Source organism: Corythoichthys intestinalis, chromosome 18 (genome assembly GCF_030265065.1).
Source record: "Corythoichthys intestinalis isolate RoL2023-P3 chromosome 18, ASM3026506v1, whole genome shotgun sequence".
In the NCBI taxonomy this organism is placed as follows: domain Eukaryota; kingdom Metazoa; phylum Chordata; class Actinopteri; order Syngnathiformes; family Syngnathidae; genus Corythoichthys; species Corythoichthys intestinalis.
In genome coordinates, this window is record NC_080412.1 from 30,462,850 (window position 1) to 30,481,860 (window position 19,011).

The 19,011-nt window shown below is 40.2% G+C and overlaps 1 protein-coding gene across 3 annotated transcripts in view; it reads right to left on the reverse strand.

Annotated features, from left to right (window-relative positions):
• Positions 1 to 19,011, reverse strand: part of sgcd (sarcoglycan, delta (dystrophin-associated glycoprotein)) — a 357,132-nt gene that overhangs the window by 177,307 nt on the left and 160,814 nt on the right. The window contains exon 1 of one of the 3 annotated variants that reach the window (XM_057821020.1): positions 8,932 to 9,388. The exons of the other annotated variants lie outside the window; for them this stretch is intronic. Within the exon in view, the coding sequence (XP_057677003.1) occupies positions 8,932 to 8,934 (3 nt within the window). The 5' untranslated portion in view covers positions 8,935 to 9,388. Of the gene's footprint in view, positions 1 to 8,931; positions 9,389 to 19,011 lie in introns of those variants that run through there. 3 annotated transcript variants of the gene reach the window in all.

A 19,011-nucleotide genomic window follows, 5' to 3' on the forward strand; every position in this document is an offset into this window, starting at 1 on the left:
ACAACTTTTTGGGGGGATTAGAGGATTTAGGGATTTGGGGACTTAGACACAAATGTCCTAGTCATAATATGGCCCAAACACAAAAAGGATTGCTTCAATCAAAGAAAACTTTTTCAATGAAAAACTAAGTGTTCAAATGCACATTTTTCAATCTCAAATATTTTTTCGCATTCAAAAACTTTTTCCATGAAGTGATTTTTCTTTTTGAAAATATATTTTTTGAAGCAACTTATTTTTGATTGAATAATGAAGACAAAAATGTCCATGCCAAAATGTGGCCCAAACACAAATCAACATTACTTCAATCAAAAAAGTTGCTTCAATAAAAAAAAAAAAGAAATTCAAAGAAAAATAGCTTTCACATGCATTTTTTGAGTTTTAAATTTATTTTTGCATTCAAACATTTTTTTTTTTTTTTTTTTATTGAAGCGACTTTTTTTGGTTGAAAATATATATTTTGATTGAAGCAACTTTTTTTGATTGAATAATAAAGACACAAATCTACCCCCATATGACCCCGCCCAGGGGATAAAATTTTTGACTGGGGTACCTACATTGGCACGACACTGGCGGGCGTACCATATTGAATGTAGACGATCTTGGCGAAAAGTATTGCCTAAGCAGCCTGATTTAGAATTCCCCTCTAGAATGATGGGAAACAAAAAAACGCTCATTGTCAACTTATTATTATAAATGTTCTTGTAAGTAAATTTTATTGCTGACACTGCGTTTCGGGGTCATCAACGTGTTGTGCCCCCCCTGCCCCAAAAGTCAAACTCCGCCTATGAATAAAAGCGCAAAGATAACAGGCCCTAAAATAGAGCCTTGTGGCACCCCGCAAGAAAGAAGTTTGTTAGGAGGAAAATTCCCCAATTATTACCGAGAAGGTCCAATAGACCCCACTCACCAACGTCACACAATGACGTGTCGCTGTATCTGGCCGCCATATTGTCCGTCATTGTTTATCCGTATTCTCAATGGTTTCAATTTGTCGTGCAATTTATAGTGCAATTCATGGAAGCCCCGGTGCTTTCAGATGCTGAAAACTCATTGGATGCGTTGCATAAAAGGCGTTATGTGGAAAAGCTTCAGTCTATCCATTTGCCAGATCCATATTTGATGCTTAAACCGATATTTTTCGACCCGCTGTCTTCGCCCTCTCTGCCTGACATCTGCTACCCTGATATCTACAACTATCTTGTCCACAGAAACTCAGCCTATTCTCATGAAAGTTTGAAAATCTTTAAGAGCAGCACTCTAAGCAACATTACCCCGTGTGACCCTTCCAATTTTCTAAAATGGCGACAATCAATATAAAAAAAAAAGTTGACTGCGATGGCCGAAGTTTCAAGGATAGGTGGATATTGGACTATTTCTTCAATAAAATTTGCAACAACTGTGTCTGCCTCATTTGCAAAGAGACAGTCGCTGTTTTCAAAGAGTTCGATGTGAGGCGATAGTACCAAACAAGACACGCTGACATGTACGACAAGACGGAAGATACGCAACGAGAAATTAAAGCAACTTGAAGATAATTTAATTTCACAGCAGCAGTATTTCGCACGAGCCCGAGGGTCGAAAGAGAACGCCACATGGGCGAGATTGTTGACATTATGAATAAAAATAATAATAATAATAATAAAGCAAATGTGACACACAGAAGGGCTTGCTAAAATTTCTTTAAATGTATTGTTCTACGTAAATCGTCCCAGGTAGCCCCCCACATTTTTACCACACCAAATCTGGCCCCCTGTGCAAAAAGTTTGGACACCCCTGTTTAACTGATGATCCGTAGACGAGGCCAGCTTCTTTCACTTGTTACCAGCTAAATATTATTTTTTTAAAAATGATGGTGGAAGAAATAAGCATCTTGAATTTGAAACTGTATGTTGTCGGCGATTAGCCTCGCAATGATCTTAATTGTGGTTGTCAGCCCAAAACCCTCTAAATATATATTAAATGCATCTTACCAGATATAAAATGACTACTACATAATCTGTGGTGATCGTTTGGTGCCCAGTTTTCTCGTCGAATTGCAGCAGCCCATCTCGCTCTCCTCACCGGGTCTCTCGGAATACGGTAGAACTTCAAGTCTCTCCGTCTATCTTCTCTGTTACTGCAACCAACCGCCACACATGCCTTCACCATTTTGATTATTAATGTTAATGAGCAGAAAACCACGCCATATTAGGAGGAATTTACGTAGCGGTAATGCGTAAACACGACGAGCTGAGGGACAATATGGCGCGGAGGCGTGGTTGTGACGTCATGTGAGTGGGGTCTATATTCCAGGTAGGTTACAGGAAATATTTAAAAAACGATCATGCACAAACGTAGCACAAACGATTTTCATCATATTTGTATAAATTTGCATCTGACGGGGGCCAACTTCACAGAGGTCGAAGAGGCAAGCAGTGCTGGACACATGCCTGCTATTTGGACCTGGCGCTGCTAAAAGCAACAGCACAGTAAGATTTAATTGTGCATTAGTTGCCAAAAATTGGCATTGGTAGTGAAAAACACTTGGATACAACCATTTTACAAGTATTTTGAGTTGTCTTATTCGTGAGAACAAAGTATCAGTAGTGTGAAGGATATGGACCAAATGCTCAAATGGATGACACCTAATAAGGACAACTTGAAATATCAGTCGTGTAAAACTGTGCCCTTTAAAAATGTTGGCAAGGGTTTAGGCTGGTGGAGGATGTTTGGCGGGCAGTACGAAGCAGAGGAAGAAAGAGATGGTATGAAAACTACGAAGGGGATAGAGACACGGGGTCGCGCGCTGTGAGGCCGCGGGATATTTGGGGAGCAGACTAAAACTGTGCCGAGTGACAGCTGCCGAACGGAACGTTGTGGGTGGAGCATTTGCTACGTGCCAGGGCTTCCTTGTCTGCTTCAAGTGAAGGCAGTATAAACAACTGCAGAAGAATAAAGCAGTGATTATTCGACAATCTACCAGCCACAATCTTTTAATATTAGGGAAATGCTTATCTTAGGGGAAAACTGTTATTTATATTTGTTTTAATTAAGGCTGTCAAATGATTAAAATTTTTAATCGAGTTAATTACAGCTTAAAAATTAATTAATCGTAGTTAATCGCAATTAATCGCAATTCAAACCATCTATAAAATATGCCATATTTTTCTGTAAATTATTGTTGGAATGGAAAGATAAGACACAAGATGGATATATACATTGAACATACCATACATAAGGACTATTTGTTTATTATAACAATAAATCAACAAAATGGCATTAACATTATTAACATTCTGTTAAAGCGATCCATGGATAGAAAGACTTGTAGTTCTTAATACAAAAATGTTGTACAAGTTAGAGAAATTTTATATTAAAACCCCTCTTAATGTTTTCGTTGTAATAAAATTTGTAAAATTTTCAATTAAAAAATAAACTAGTAGCCCGCCATTGTTGAGGTCAATAATTACTTAATGCTCATGGATGCCTATAAAATCAGTCGCACCCAAGCGCCAGCAGAGGGCGGCAAAACTCCATAAAACACAACAAGTGAGCGTTTCAATGTGTACTGTTATTTAAAACTCTGTGAGCGGGGCATCTGCGTTAATTGCGTCATATATTTTAACGTGACTAATTAAAAAAAATAATTAACGCCCGTTAACGCGATAATTTTGACAGCCCTAGTTTTAATACTAAGACTAATTAAAGGTAACTTAGGACTAGTATGACATGTTATTTCTTGTTAACGCACTTATGGTCCTACCCGCTGCTCATGCAGCCACAACATGAACAGTGGGGAGCTTTTATCCGAACAAGTCTTTTTTTATAGCATTAACAATACTTAAGGGTTGATTTTTCTGTTAGAATTGGAACTGGAATAAACCAGAGCAGTCAAGGCTGCACAATCGTGAATATTGGTTGGCTGCTTTTATTCTTCTCCCCTCTAAGATTGCTTTCAATCGACTTTGGTCAATCTCTCATTGTTATACTAGTGTAATAGTATTGTGCCCAAGACCGCGAACCATCAGAGACTTTAGAGTTGCCTGAGACGAGGAATTACTGAGGCCAAGTCAATATGAAGAATATTGCAAATCGAGATGGAGACAAAGAATGATTCTATTCGGAGTCAAATTGGGGACCTAGAAAATGTGGTTGGGAACCAAGACCACTGGTGTTGGAGCTGCTAGTCTGCAAAATATTGGGGGCATATTTTGCAAGACGGAATGAGGATTTAAAGCATTTCTGAAAAAGGATGCTTGAGGGTTTCTTTGTATTATTAATTTTTAATTATTATCATTTCAGTTTTTTCTTTTACATTGATGTGAATTACATTCGTTTTGTAGGGAATTGTTTCCTAGCATGTGTTAAACTTTTACAAAATAATGCGAATAGAGAAAAATATAACAATACTTTTAGTGCTGCAACGATTAATCGGTTAACTTGAGTAATTTGATTAGAAAAAAGCTTCTAATCAAATGTTGCTGCTTCAAGTATTCGTTTAATTAGAGTAGCGTTGTTATGGTTTGCGTTGAAAGCGTTTGCATTTAGTTTAGTTGATTTTGGTGGATTAACCGCCCTCTAGTTGCAACAGTGAATATAACAACTCATTTAACATTGCTGAATCTGGCCGCTCCCTGTTAAGACCAACATAAGGTAGATTTTTGTTGCAGCTAATGTTTTTTTTTTATTCATTCGTAATGTAGTTCAGAGGTATATCTAGCCGTTTTTTTGTTTGTTTGTTTCTTTGTGGGAATATGTGATTTGTTAAGAGCATTGTAAAAAAAACAAAAAACAAAACAAAACAAAAAATGTTAGCATTTTATAGCATTTAAGCTAGCGGACTTTTGCTATGCAAGTTAGCCAATTGCTCTTTTGTTGTACTTCAGTCCTAATTGACTTTTTTCATACCGTTTGAGGCTAAGCTCAGTTATCTTATTTTTAAATGAAAGTGAAATTCTGCTTAGTTTGAAGAAACACTCGGGAAATTTATTTTGTATTCGCATTTAATGCTCTTTTGAAAGTGCAATCTTAGCAAGCCTTTGTTTTAGATCTCCTAAACTTTATTTTGCAACACATTAAATGTTTCTGAGTACTCAATTATTCGAACTAGTTGATTGATCAATCGACTACTAAAATAATCGATAGCAGCAGCCCTAATTGCTTTAGTGTAATTCAACAAAACTAACATGATTCTGCCCTCAGGTGAAGTCCCACTATAGATGAGAGATCAATAATTATAACTCTCTTTTTACCACTACATCAATATCCATTCAAAAACATAACCACACACTCTGGTGAGTGTATGAAACAACAAAGGTTCACAAACTTCCATGTTCGTGATCGTTCGCAGCACAAAAGGACACAATTTCTCTGTCTCAATTAGCTTAATCGAGCGTGTTCCTGAACTCATCCCGTCTCGGAGGTCTGTGAATATCCTCTTCGTGAAAATGAGGATAATAAGAGCATACGAATATACAATCCCGAGGCATCAGTTAGAAATTATTCATTATTTTTTAAAACAGCTGCACTGGGTCTTCTCACTTTCCAAAGAAAGTTTCATGAATAAAAATAAGAGTAGGTTTATAATGTGGTGGTTGCCTACAACTAAACCTTAAAGCAATAAGAAAATCGATAAGGTCTACATAACATTGCTAACAAAAGAGGCAGCAGACACACAAAAAAGGAATGTTTAGTTTTTTTAACTAAAGTTCTTTAAATGAGCTTTGAATACTATGGACCACATTAAGATTCCAGACTTGAGCTGGTCCTAAAAAGGCCTTAGAGCAAATATTGGCTTTCCTAGCTAGGCCACTCACTAGGCGCTCTGCAGCCAGCAGTCAGTAGCTTCACTCTGCGCCACTCGGCCTCGTCTCACTTATTTATAGCAGCTTCCCTTTCCCCGGAGGAACGACGCAATTGAAACCAAATGTGTGGCCGGGAGCCATCCCGTCACCCATATAACCTCTATCCCCCCCTTCCCTCCCTCTTCCTCGCCGTACACAAAACATGGCTGGAAAATGTGAGCCAAGCACTTCATTTCATCACATATCGGGTAATTAGATTGGTTTAATGCCATCGGTGCAAAGTACAACATTAGAAACAAGAAACTGTAAGGGAAACAAAAGGTAGCGCATCTGCAAACTTTGATAGAAGTTAAGCTTCTTATTTTTTTATCTCTTGATGAAAATCTGACAATGGCGAATGGAGGTAACTGATAACATCAGGACAATTGCAAAAAAAAAAAAAAAAAGAATGCAGACATTTAAAAAAGCGCAAAATTAAACCATATTTTCACTGGTTTCCTCTCATAACCACTATTTTAAGTGCCAGTGACAGATATATTTATTCAATTTTTTTAAATCTCGCGCCATGGAAATGAGTGACTTCCGGCCAAGGCGAATGTGACGTCAGCGGAAGAGATCATCTTCATGATACAGCCATTACTATAGTATGCAGAAGGACTGTGGATTCAGCTGATTTTGCAGATTAATTTGTTTATCACGCCAGCCCAATGTGCTGCAGGATTTTGTTGCTGCACTAGGGAGAGGCTTGTGAGCTTTTTGGGTTTCCAAAAGATCCCGTTCACCGCGAAGAATGGTCAAAACAAGTCCGACAACCATGGGACCATTGGACGGACAAGGAAGTGAGTAAGCTACGTGTTTTATATTATGTCGGATCATGACACACGTTTTAATAAGGAGGTGGCTTGCATTTTGTGGGTGACAATGTCCACCGAGAAGGCGAGAGTGACTGCCTCCCTCGGCCGACGCTTTTGTCTACGGTTCTCGATTGTGTAGAGACTTCCAAACCTCTTGGCCTTCTTTGTGAACCTGCCGAGAAAGCGCTATCCTCGGCTTGGTCTCGGGCAGCCACGCGCTCCGACGTCAGCCGGTTTGTCCACTGAAAATGCGCCATTTACGGCGTACATTCCCCTGCTGCGTCCCCGGCAATGAGCATTCCTGCCAGGGCCACAGTAGGGGAATGACAAGCAAAAACCTGCTCAACACTGGGGGCTGGCCGATTGGTGAAGGTTATCACCCCCGCCGCCGTGTGTGACATGAGTCAGTGTAGTTTTGTCTATTTTTCGTTTTCGAAAGGCGAGGAAGAGACTTGGAAGTGCCGCTCAATTCAGGTTAGCATGTAGCATAGCTTTCACGTTCCTCTTTTGTTTAGCTCTTTCTACTGTCTCCGAGTCCCTGGCAGGGAAATGACAGGAGCTGGACGAACTCCGGTGGCATAAAATACCGTTCGGGAGGTTTAAGACGACGGCGATTTTGACCATTAAACAGTAATTTAGCCCTGCTGTACTGAATAAATGCATTTTGAATATTTCATATTCCATCTAGCACCAGACTGTTATTTGTTATGATCATACAATGGATTTATCAATCTGGGAAGAATGCTTAGATACGAAGAATATCCTGTAAAAATAGAGAGAGAGTAGAGAGAAAAATCAATGATGACATTTTACAGTAGGCACTAGTCATCAGCCTTGTGTTTGTTGTCATTCTGAATTTTCCTCCTCCTCCAAATACGACTCAAACATATATGACTGTTTGCCACAGGCTTCTTCTGGATTGTCAATATCACTTAAAAGATCCACACTTGAACCAGAATTGTTGAAATCGCTTCCACCTCCATTGGGCTGAATTCCAAAATCACTACTCCGCCGACGTCATCACCCAGATTGGAAGCGCCAGAGCGCCATAATCACAGACGGGGCTAAATGCCAGATTAAAAGACTCATTTGTCGTCGTCTGCACTTCACCAAATATACAGTAGTCTAATCGTCCAAAATATGATTTTCCTTCCAATAATAATGCAACTTAAGATTTCTTTTTTATGGTGTCACAAGCACTTAACACTAGAACTACCAAGGGTGAATCAGTCTATAAAAATCAGTTATGTAACCAGAGAAGGATCATCTGACCCTAATCAGCCTAACTTTTGGGAGCACTATGGTCCTCATTAGTCATTCCCATTCACACTCGCAAAACCACAGGGTTGGATTTCTCCAATTAGCATCTTAAGTGTTTTTGGGGAGGGCTGCCTTGGCTTTGTTGTACAGTGGACCGCTCAGGCAGGCAATCGGGTGGACAACCTTTTCACATATTTCAAAAGCTGCAGTTTGACAACAGTACAAGGGACGGTGTACTAAACAACAAAACAAAACTGTTTTTATGTGGTGACATATGACACTTTGCCCTTTTCCTGTGGCTAGGTGTTGGAGGTTGTTGCCAAATCAATTTTTCCTTCTGCGTCTTCTTTGCTGCCACACGAGAGCGAGCCAATTCCTGTGGACCCACCAAGAAGTCCACCCATCTCTCTTATATTCAAGATGGTAATTGCAGCTATCCAGAGTGAACCCCCCCCCCCTTCACACCTAGGCAGCGACTCCACAGGAGTGTGTAGGGGGGTAGCCTGCTTGATTGTTTGTTTGAGTGGTCTGTTGTTTGACAAAGCCCAGTAGTCAGTGTGGTATTGGGGTCATTTGATGCCTTTCTGGTATTTTGGGACTTCCAGTGTTAAGCTTAATGCTATTAAATGTAGACGCCAGTGAGCAAGCTTAAATAAGCTAAAAAAAAAACAAAAAAAGTACAAAACCAAAAGTAAGTAATTGCTTAGAGGAGACACAATCCACAAAATGAGACACAAGCTAAATTGAAGCTGGCGTAGCATATGATTGAGTAAAACAGTGTTTAGGTGAGAGTGCGCAAGAATACTGTAGAAGAGAACAAATGATTTAAAAAAAGAAGAAGAAACACACTAAATTAGATTTGAGCTACATTAAAGCAGATTTTCATTACTCTACCACAACTAACCCAGAGCATTCAGACCATTTCAACTTCTTTTCACTTGAAGTGTCCCAACCAGCAAAGACGGAGTTAACAGGAATCCAGCTCGGCCCACCTCCACGCCCACTCGACATTTCCTGAGGAAAAGCAAACTTACCATGATGCTTGCCCTGCTTTTTCGCGTCTGTCCCGTTTTCTGTCGAGCTTCCTCACAATAATTCGGATCAGAGTGATAAAAATAGGACGAAAGCAAATTGGCCTCACTCTTCTTTTTGCTCTCTTGTCAGCTTTTTCCAATAACACACGTCCCCTTCCTCTTTGCACTTTTTCCTAGACGTCCGTGACCTAAACTGTCAGACTTTTTTTTTTCCTCCCCTGCTGCCGTGTGCTTTGTAGAGTTATGGTAGGCCGCCCTCTGACTTGTCTGCCAGATTTAGAAGCCACATGTGTTGGAAAGTTTAAAGGGGCTGGACTTGCTTTGTGTCGTCACGCTGACCCAGGCCAAACACACACATGCCTGCTTTTATGTTAACTTGTTTTTACACTTCAGTGCTGCATAGAAATGTCAACGTTTTTATCATTATTTTCATAATGATGCCATTTTACCAGGATTGCACGGCAATTTCGTTGAAAGTGCCCAGGATGTTTGAAACTGGATTAGAAATAGCTGGTGTGACGGAAGCTACCATCAAATAATAAGAAAGCGCAGTATCTCTTTTGAAATATAAATAAGGTCCACCTCATTTGCATCTGAATGGCAACACAATGTACAAATGCATTTTGTTTGGGTTGCACAGTGTGTCCAGCAGAGAAAGGAGCTATTTGGAGAACGCAAATTCCCGACAGCAAACGAGGACAAAGATTCTCCTTCTCCGGTCTCCTTGGAGCTCCCACCCCCTATGATCCCATTTGCTCTTCTAGCCCGATGCTGCCAGTTTGGGTTGGGGCGGGGGGGTTTAGCTTTGATGCTGCAGCCAGCAGACTTGCTCACTGGCCTTTTGTTGGACAAACAAGGAGGAAATGGAAGCTGATTGTTCAGTAATTGGTGTTAACTGCAGTTAGGGTGCGAGATGAGCTTCTCTAGCTTGGTCATTGTTGTCCTGTGAAGCATCTGGTTTTAAAAGACGCTTTGCAAAAGGAACCTAACTGACCTATAAGGTATTTTTGCCTACAGTTCCCTGCTGTCTAACTAAGGGGCAGTTTACATGGCGACTCTCCGACACGAAGACGCAATGACTGTATTGCGGAGTGGCCTCATGTGCATATGGTGTCGGCGAAGACGAAAAATTCTGAATCCTGCCTCCAAAGTGGAAGAATTCAAATGCGGGGGATCAGGGGCGGCTTACTCCGCATGCATATCAAAGGCTCCCGCGGCGCGACACCGCGCCGATAACGTTAGCACTTGTACACGTCACATTGGGCGTGCGCAGCTGTGCTACTAAACATTAAAAACAGCAAATATGGCGGAAAGTCGGCTTTAATTTACTGTTTTAATAATATTTTTAAATTAAATATGTTGAATGTTTCCATTTTTGTGCCTTTTTGAGCAAAAGAAAAATGCCAGAGTGGGCGGGCATATTTTTTTCCCGGGTTAAGGAACTTTGGTGGGGTCAAAGTGCATCATTCGCTGTCGCCTTGTAAATCTGCACTGCCCCCTAGGGCCTGGCATGAATACTACATCGTTTTCATGCGGGATTGTGACATTGTTCAAATGGAGATGGAACCATATAAATGCAAACATGAAATTTTCGTCTTCTCGGAGAGTCACCAGGCTGTTAATGCAGCTGTACCTTGACTCAGGGGCCGTTTACATGACAAGGGCAATGGAGGACAACGCAAAAACCTTTCCAGAGAGTCCTATCGTTTACACGGCGACAGCGTTTTTGGGGGGGTTGAAAACCCCTTCCAGAATTGAAATCTTGAAAACGCTATACCCCATGTCATCGCCATCTAAACAGTTGACGAAGTAAAAATGAGTTCTGTGTGACGACTGACTTCCGTACTCCGGAACAGTAGGTGGCAATAATGCTCCAATATATTTGTCAGTGAAGGGCGTGAAGATACTGATGACGTCAGTGCACGCAGACAGTTCGACAGCGTATGAAAACATGTCTTCAAGTGGCAACCTTGTACACGGCCCAACTGCGTTCAATATTATTCAAGAATCTAGTTAACTATTCACTAAAGTAATTACAGAAACTCATTTAGACCTGAGAAGACCATTCTTCGTCATGTTGTTATTTGACCAGGATGAAAGTGCAAACTGAAAGGAAGGGTAATACGTAGGGAATCAAGTTTTGGGAATGCATACGACATTGGCAAACTGAAGGTTTCATGCACTTTTGCGCTTCTGTGTGCACGCAGTTTCCCCCACACAGAATAAACACAGAATTAAAATAACAGCAAAACACCACTTTTGCTTTACTGTGTAAGATCGTTGTAGTGTAAACGTGGCCCAACAGTAGGCTACGAGTTAATTTGTTCGGTGATCAATACCATGACAATTTTGAAATACGGAATTCAGAAATCATTACATCCTTAATACATACTACAGGTATACCATTTCCGGAAATTTTCCTTAACAAAGGATTGTCTGGTCAAAACAAAAGCTGTCTTTGAATGTTTTATCGAAGCTTCGATTGTACTTGGTGACTTGGGGTACCTCAAGATCTGATACGATTTGCGATACAAGGCTCACGATAACGATGATCTCACGATATGGTGACCAGTGTTGTCACAGATTACTTGAAAAAAGTAATTTAATTACTGATTACTGATAATGCCTCAAGAAAGTAATCTAGCTACTTTATTATCAAAGCAACTAAGTTACTTTAAAGGTAATCTTTAATTTACTTTTTACCATTTTTTTCTCTTTGCTGCCTCAACATAAGAATGACAACAGAAAAATGTCATCGCATGGAATTTTTCACATAAACTTAATCTTCAAGTCAGTGGGGGTTTATTTAGTGGATGGAGTTAATTTCAACCAACATTAACTCGCGCTAGTTTAGCCACCCTGGAGCCCTGAAACTAACAAATAACTTACACGGAATTTGTTTAAATAAACTCCAACAACTAATTAAACCTCCGCTAACTCCAAGATTAAGCCTAATGTGAAAATTCTAATGTGAAAAACTGAACTTTCCCTTTAAAAAACAGCCGTTAAAATGTTGTCTATAAAGGTTGGAAAGCAAACAACAAAAATGAATGAAATGAACACGAATCCTACAAAGTATTTTATAATGGGTAAGATTTATTTTTTGAACAGATCATGTGACAAGCACATTAGAGATGGTCCTTTGCTTTGCTTAGCCAAAACTACAACTAAGGAGGCAAGATGAGATTTAGAATTTCTTTAATTCTGCTACTACTGGATCTCAGCGCCGCATTCGACACGGTTGATCACAACATACTACTCAGCAGATTGGAACTGGGTAGGGCTTACTGACACTATTCTTCAGTGGTTCACATCCTATTTACATGATAGGGATTTCTTTGTGTCAATCGGAAACCATCAAACCAAAACCCCAATTCACGTGTGGAGTCCCTCAAGGGTCAATTCTTGGACCATTCTTATTTAACATATATATGCCTCCTTTAGCTCAGATTATGAAACAGTATGACATCTCCTATCACACCTATGCAGATGACACACAACTGTACATTTCTGTGTCCCTTAGTCTCCCTGAGTAAATGCATTCATCAAATCAATGAATGTATGTGCCAGAATTTTCTCCAGTTAAATGTGGAGAAGACAGAAGTGATCATTTTTGGGCCAAAAAAAGGGAAGGTCAAAGATAAGCAGGCACCTGAGCACTATGTCACTTACAGCTACAAATCAAGTCAGAAACCTTGGTGTAATTATTGACTCAGACCTAAAATTTGATAGCCATCTAAAGTCCATCACTAAATCTGCTTATTACCACCTAAAAATTTTTGCCAGAATTAAGGGGCTTCTGACTCAACAAGACATGGAAAAACTTATGCACACATTCATTTTCAGCAGATTGGACTATTGCGACGGTATATTTACGGGTCTTGATAAAAAAGATCCGTCAGGAAGCTGCAGCTAGTACAGAATGCTGCAGCCAGAGTCCTCACAAATACAAGGAAGCTGGACCACATTACACCGGTTTTGAAATCGCTACACTGGCTTCCAGTGAGTCAAAGGATAGACTATAAAATACTACTGCTCGTCTACAAAACACTTAATGGCCTTGGACCAAAATACATGCTTGATTTGTTAGATTCCTATGACATCTAGACCCCCTAAGGTCGTCTGGAACCGGTCTCCTGCATGTTCCAAGAACAAGAACCAAGCAGGGTGAGACAGCATTTAGTTATTATGCTCCTCACCTCTGGAACAAGTTACCTGAATGTTTGAAGTATGCGCAAACTGTTAGCTCCTTTAAATCAGGGCTAAAAACGCTTTTGTTTAGCACTGCATATCCATAACTGTCTATATATTTCAATCTACTTGCTTTCTATTCCTCCTGTGCTTATCTCCATTGCTGATTTCAATTATTATTAGTAGTAGTAGTTTTTGTTTTATTTTTATTTACTTATTTTTATTCCATTTGTGATTAAATTTGATTTTTATGTATAATTTTATTTCCTATTTTGATTGTCTTGGTTTTTACGTTGTATTGATTTAAATGTGATTTTTATGATCTTCATGTGATGTAAAGCACTTTGAATTGCCTTTTCTTGAATTGTGCTATATAAATACATTTGCTTGCCTTGCCTTGCCTTAAACCTAAGCTTTCAAAAGCTACCAACAACAACTGAGATTGAACCGAGGATTGAACCCGAACAGTGTCAAGATGTATATATACTAAACAGTGCAGGCCAAAAGTTTGGACACGCCTCAAGGGTGGATACTTCGAAGAATGTAGATTATGAAACCTGTTTTCAGATATTTCACTTTTTTTGCCAAGTACATAATTCCACATGTTCATTCTTGTTTTGGATATCTTCAGTGAGAAAATATATGAAACGCATAAATGATGAGGTGTATCCAAACTTTTGACTTTTACTTAGAACTTTTGACATTTACAGCCAGTGCTATTGACGGTGCTAGACGTCCAATCCAGTCAACGTGAATAGAATGTCTAGCGCTGTCAATGGCAGGCAGTGAGCTAACGAAGACACCATTCTCATCGAAGATTATGGTAGAAGCATGTTGGTTGCTTTTGAAGGAGATAGACGGTGACTACGAGAAACAGTACTACCTTTTTATATTACTCTAACACACTTAATATAATCAATCAGGGAATAGGATCATTTCTCATATTTACTGTAGGACTGTTTGTATTACTCTAACACACCTAATATAAAATAAATAGCACTTATGCAATAGTTTAATCAAAACATGCAAAATATAGGGCATAAAAGATACACAATGCCATCTTATCACAGAAGCCCCACGTGTGCGTCATGAGCAAGATTGATGCACCAACTCTTGCAATCAGTTCTCCCGGGCACTCCAGGACAAAGAGCAGGGCATTCTGTCCTAAAACAAGTAGCAACAGAGAACGCCCGATATCCAACTGATAACACAACTGACAAGACTCCAAGAGTCCCCTTTGACGCTGAGGTGGCAGAATCCACATCCTCGTTGCCCTGACAACCGTAACTCCCGAATCCTCCTGTCCAATCCACAAAAGAGAATAATCCCAAACACACCCTTCTTCACACCCTTCTTCCTGCCCACGGCCCGCCCTGCAAGAGCTTTAAAAAGACTGAACATTTAGATAACAACTGTTGCTTTACGGGGACATTTCGATGTATCCATTGTTTTGCTGACCCTCGATCCAGTATTGCCTCTCCGTCGTCTGATTTTGCCTTACTTTTTTATCACTGTCGACGAATAAATTGTCAACCTGTTTTCGGTGAGCCTTCTTTAAACCGTTTGAAATGGAGTCAGTACAAAGGGTTAACACCTGAGTGGACGCGCGGTGTTTGGCCTCGCCGGCCAACTTGATGGAGCGGCGCCTCCGAGAAGCCTTTTGGTTCGGCTGTCGGTGTTCCGGCGGCTTGGCCGGCTGGCTGAATTCCTTCACTATTTTTTTTCCTTTTTTTAAACAATAACACTTTTTTAAAATGACATATTGATTCTTGGGAGAATATCGATAACTTTTTGGGCGACAACGCATCGCGATATATCAAGTTTGAGATATATTGTCACCCCCCACCCCAAACTAACTTTATTGAACAACAAGGCAAATTGTAATGTAAAAATGTCACATCCCTTTTAACTAATATGCATAGTCATGGCTGGATTAAGTAAATATAGGGGAGCGAGATTATGCAAAATTATCAGGTAACATCTGACTCAAAGACAAATTTATGTAAACAGGTAGCTCTGATGATTTCCTTTTGTTGAGGCATTTTAATTTCACACTCGATGGCTGGGTAGGCACTCCACATACCCAACTATTTGTAAATAAACCATTAAAAAGTTAATCTTCCATAATTTATCCCAGCCAAATGTTTGCTGCTAAAGCCAGGTAATTGGAGTAAATGCCACGTTTAGGTTTCCATTCCATTGAGCTCTCACATAAGACCTGATGAAAATGCAAGGCTGTGTGTCATCAGCAGGGCAGTCAAGGAGGGTGGGTTGTTTAGTGGGCACACACGCGGGAATAGGGGGGAAAAAAAGACAAAATAGCAATCATTGTTTAGCAGCCGAGGCAGGTCTGGGAAGGCATGAATGGTAAGTGGGCAGCAGAGCAAGGGAATGTGCTCGCTGTTGCCTGAACGGCATGTCAAGCCTGAGCAAATACATTAGCTACATAGACGAATCAGATATGTTACCAAAGCTTAGTGGTGTAACGGCATGCCCACCCTCTTTGCCCCTCCCTTAAAAACAAGGCATTGAGGTTATTCAAGTTACATTTACAAGGTTAAGATGACCCTTAAATGATATGGCATATAGAGTCATACAAGTATTAACAAATAAAAAATTTGAGTCTTGAACTAGAAAATGCAATTTCTGGAGAAATTGCGATGGTAGTTTTGCTTTCGCAGCTAAAGCCCTTGGCGTCATGTCGTGCTGATTTCAGGTCACTTTCTGTTGATATCAAGTCACTTCCTACTTCTACATTTCCTCAAAACCAACCTCTTCCCTCCCTCACCCACTGTTTAGGAGACATTAACTCTTGGTTCTCCTCCAACATTCTCCTCAATTGCTCAAAATCAGAAGACCCCCTTGTAGGCAACACTGCGCTCTCTAATGACAATAACTTCCCTATTACCATCAACAATGTACCGATCTCTCCCTCCACTCAAGTCTGGGTGTCATTCTCGACAGCACGCTCTCTTTCCGCTCCCATATCAATGACATCACCAGATCGGCCTACTTCCACCTTATATTATATTTCTCGCCTCCTCCCTTCTCTCATACTGCTTCCACTCTTGTCTGTAGTCTAGTCACTTCCCGGCTCGATTACTGTAACTCACTGCTCTTCGGTCACCCAAATAAGTCAGAAACTGCAAAACTCAGCCGCACGCCTCATCACTCGGACCCCCACCACACACCACATCACCGCCATCCTCCGTAAACTTCACTGGCTCCCAGTCAAACCAAGAAGCAATTACAAGATCCTTGTAATTACCTTTAAAGCACTCCATGGCCTGGCCTCTCCCTACACATGCCATCTCCTCTGTTTTAACTCTCCCGCCCGTTCACTTCGCTCCTCCTCTATCCTCCATCTTCCGGTCCCCCATGCCCGTCTCACCACCTTCGGTTCCAGTGCTTTTAGTCACTATGCCCCCCAGCTCTGAAACTCCCTACCCCTCAATCTTCGCAATATATCCAACCTCTCACTTTTCAAATCCAGACTCAAAACACACCTGTTTACACTTTCTTACCCACCATGATCACCATGATCCTTATCTCGGTTTTATCCTGACCTCTTAAACATTTTATTTACTCTTATCCTGCTTTTAATCAAATTTTATGATTGTTTTATTATTCCTGTTGAGCTATTATGTTCCCATTTTTCTTGTAAAGCCTCTTTGCGTGTCTTGAAAAGCGCTCTAGAAATAAAATTTATTATTATTATTAGTATTACTTCCTGTTGATTTGGGGACATTTCAGGGTCACTTCCTGTTGATATCAGGTCACGTCCTATTGGTTTGGGGGTATTTCAGGGTCACCTCCTGTTGATAACAGGGTATTTCCTGTTGACATTTTGACATATATGGCCGTCAACAGCATTAACTTACATATGCGTCAATGAAATCCAAGTACATTGGCAACAATATAATCAACATATATGGCCGTCGATGGCATAGATGTACATGGCTGTCAATGGAATCTAAGTACATTAGCATCAATAGAATCACGATACATGGCTGTCAATGGCATGGACATACATGACCGTCATTGACAAGGACGTACATGGCCGTCATTGGCAAGGGCGTACATGGCTGTCAATGCCAATCGACTTACTTGGGCACCAGTTGAATGTCAATAGGCTGTAATGGTAAATTTTTGGTCAAAAATCACAACCACTCATGTTTGTCTGCCATTGAAAATGAAGGAGAAATTTTGCCAATTATAAATGAATGGGAACATTTTTTGCAAGTTTTCCGTAGTTTTATTTTCCAAAATCTGTACACAACTATTATGCCCCTTACCTTACTGATCTTTTTTATTTATGTTTTATGTGACTTGGATAAAAATTGTAGGACTAGAAACATTTTGAAAAGCATTTCCTACCCCCCGTGTTTTGGTGCAAACTAATTTTTGGAGGGTCATTCAAAAGATTCCCTGTGTAGCACGAGAATTCTAGTCAATGCAGTAATTGAACGGTGTCGATGGACCAAATGGTTTGGGCTGTGCAGCGAGCTGAAGAAACGCCATTGAGAAAAACAAATAAAAAAGGAATAACATAGATCCGGGGTCCTCAAATAGCGGACGGCTGTCTACAACCTTACAACGGCACATCTCTCTGCGGACCCACGGATGAACGAAAAAACGAAAAAAAAAACCCCACTTTTTTTCCAACATATATCATTTGCTGATCGCCGATTTATTGCTATGCGCTACTATTGTATCGATAAATTCGGTTTCATTTTTAGTATAATATATTCCATGTTCCCACTTCTGTTGTCATCTCTATGACAACGATGCGCTGATTGGCTAAGAGAGCCTGCGTGGATGCGCTGATAGGCTGAGAGAGCGTGCCTGGATGCGCTGATTGGCTGAGAGAGCCTGCATGCTACTAGCTAGCGTGGAGCTGTGGATGGACCACAGAAGTGTGAAACACGGGTCGCACCCGGCACTTTGCAATCTGTTTGTAAATGCCATCAGTAGAAAACCGAATCTTACAAAATGGCATGCTCAAAGTTTACCAAGAGAAGAAAAGTGGACGAAAATCACAGTTTTAATGAGGAATGGAATGACAAATATGCGTCCATTTTATCAACTGGAAGCACCAAACCTATGTGCTTAATATGCTGAAAGACAGTTGCTCTGATAAAAAGTGAAAATGTGAAACGCCAATATGTTAAAGAGCACAGCTCTTTTGATGATAAGTTTCCTCCTAAACCAGAATTGAGAAGGCCATAAATTAACAGGTTGAACCAGTAATATCAAGAGTCAAGCAAGGTTATTGTTAAATCTCTGACACAACAACAAATTGCAACGGAGTGCACACTCAGAGTGTCATGGGTGTTGGCCAAACATAAGAAGCCGTTCTCTGACGGAGAAATAATAAAAGAGTGTATGACTGAAGTGATGACAGCAATGTTCAACGGCAAAGAAAAGAAGGAAATGACAACAAAAATCAAACAAATCTTACTCTCATATTGATCAACCACAAGACGCACTTTAGTACTGGCTGATGATGTGAGTAAACACCTTTGTGAACCCTTAATGTCATTTCTCTCATTGAGCAGTGTTTTACAGTTAAAGTTACTGTCAATACTTGTTATGTTTGCACATTAATGACAGCGCTTGTCATTTCTGTTCTGAACATGTAAACATGTACTGTACTACTTGCACGTTTTGTTTTTTGTCCAGCAGTGTTTTAGAGTTGCAAAATGTACTGTCAATAGTTACTGTTTTCACCTTAATGACAGATCTGGTCAATTATTTAGTGTACATGTGTAAACATTGCATTTGCATGTCTTTTTTATTTATTTATTTTTATTTAATCAGTTGTACATTGTATTTTTGCTTGGTCAAGAGAAAACCACCTTTACCACTTTCGACCTGCCTTTTACCTGA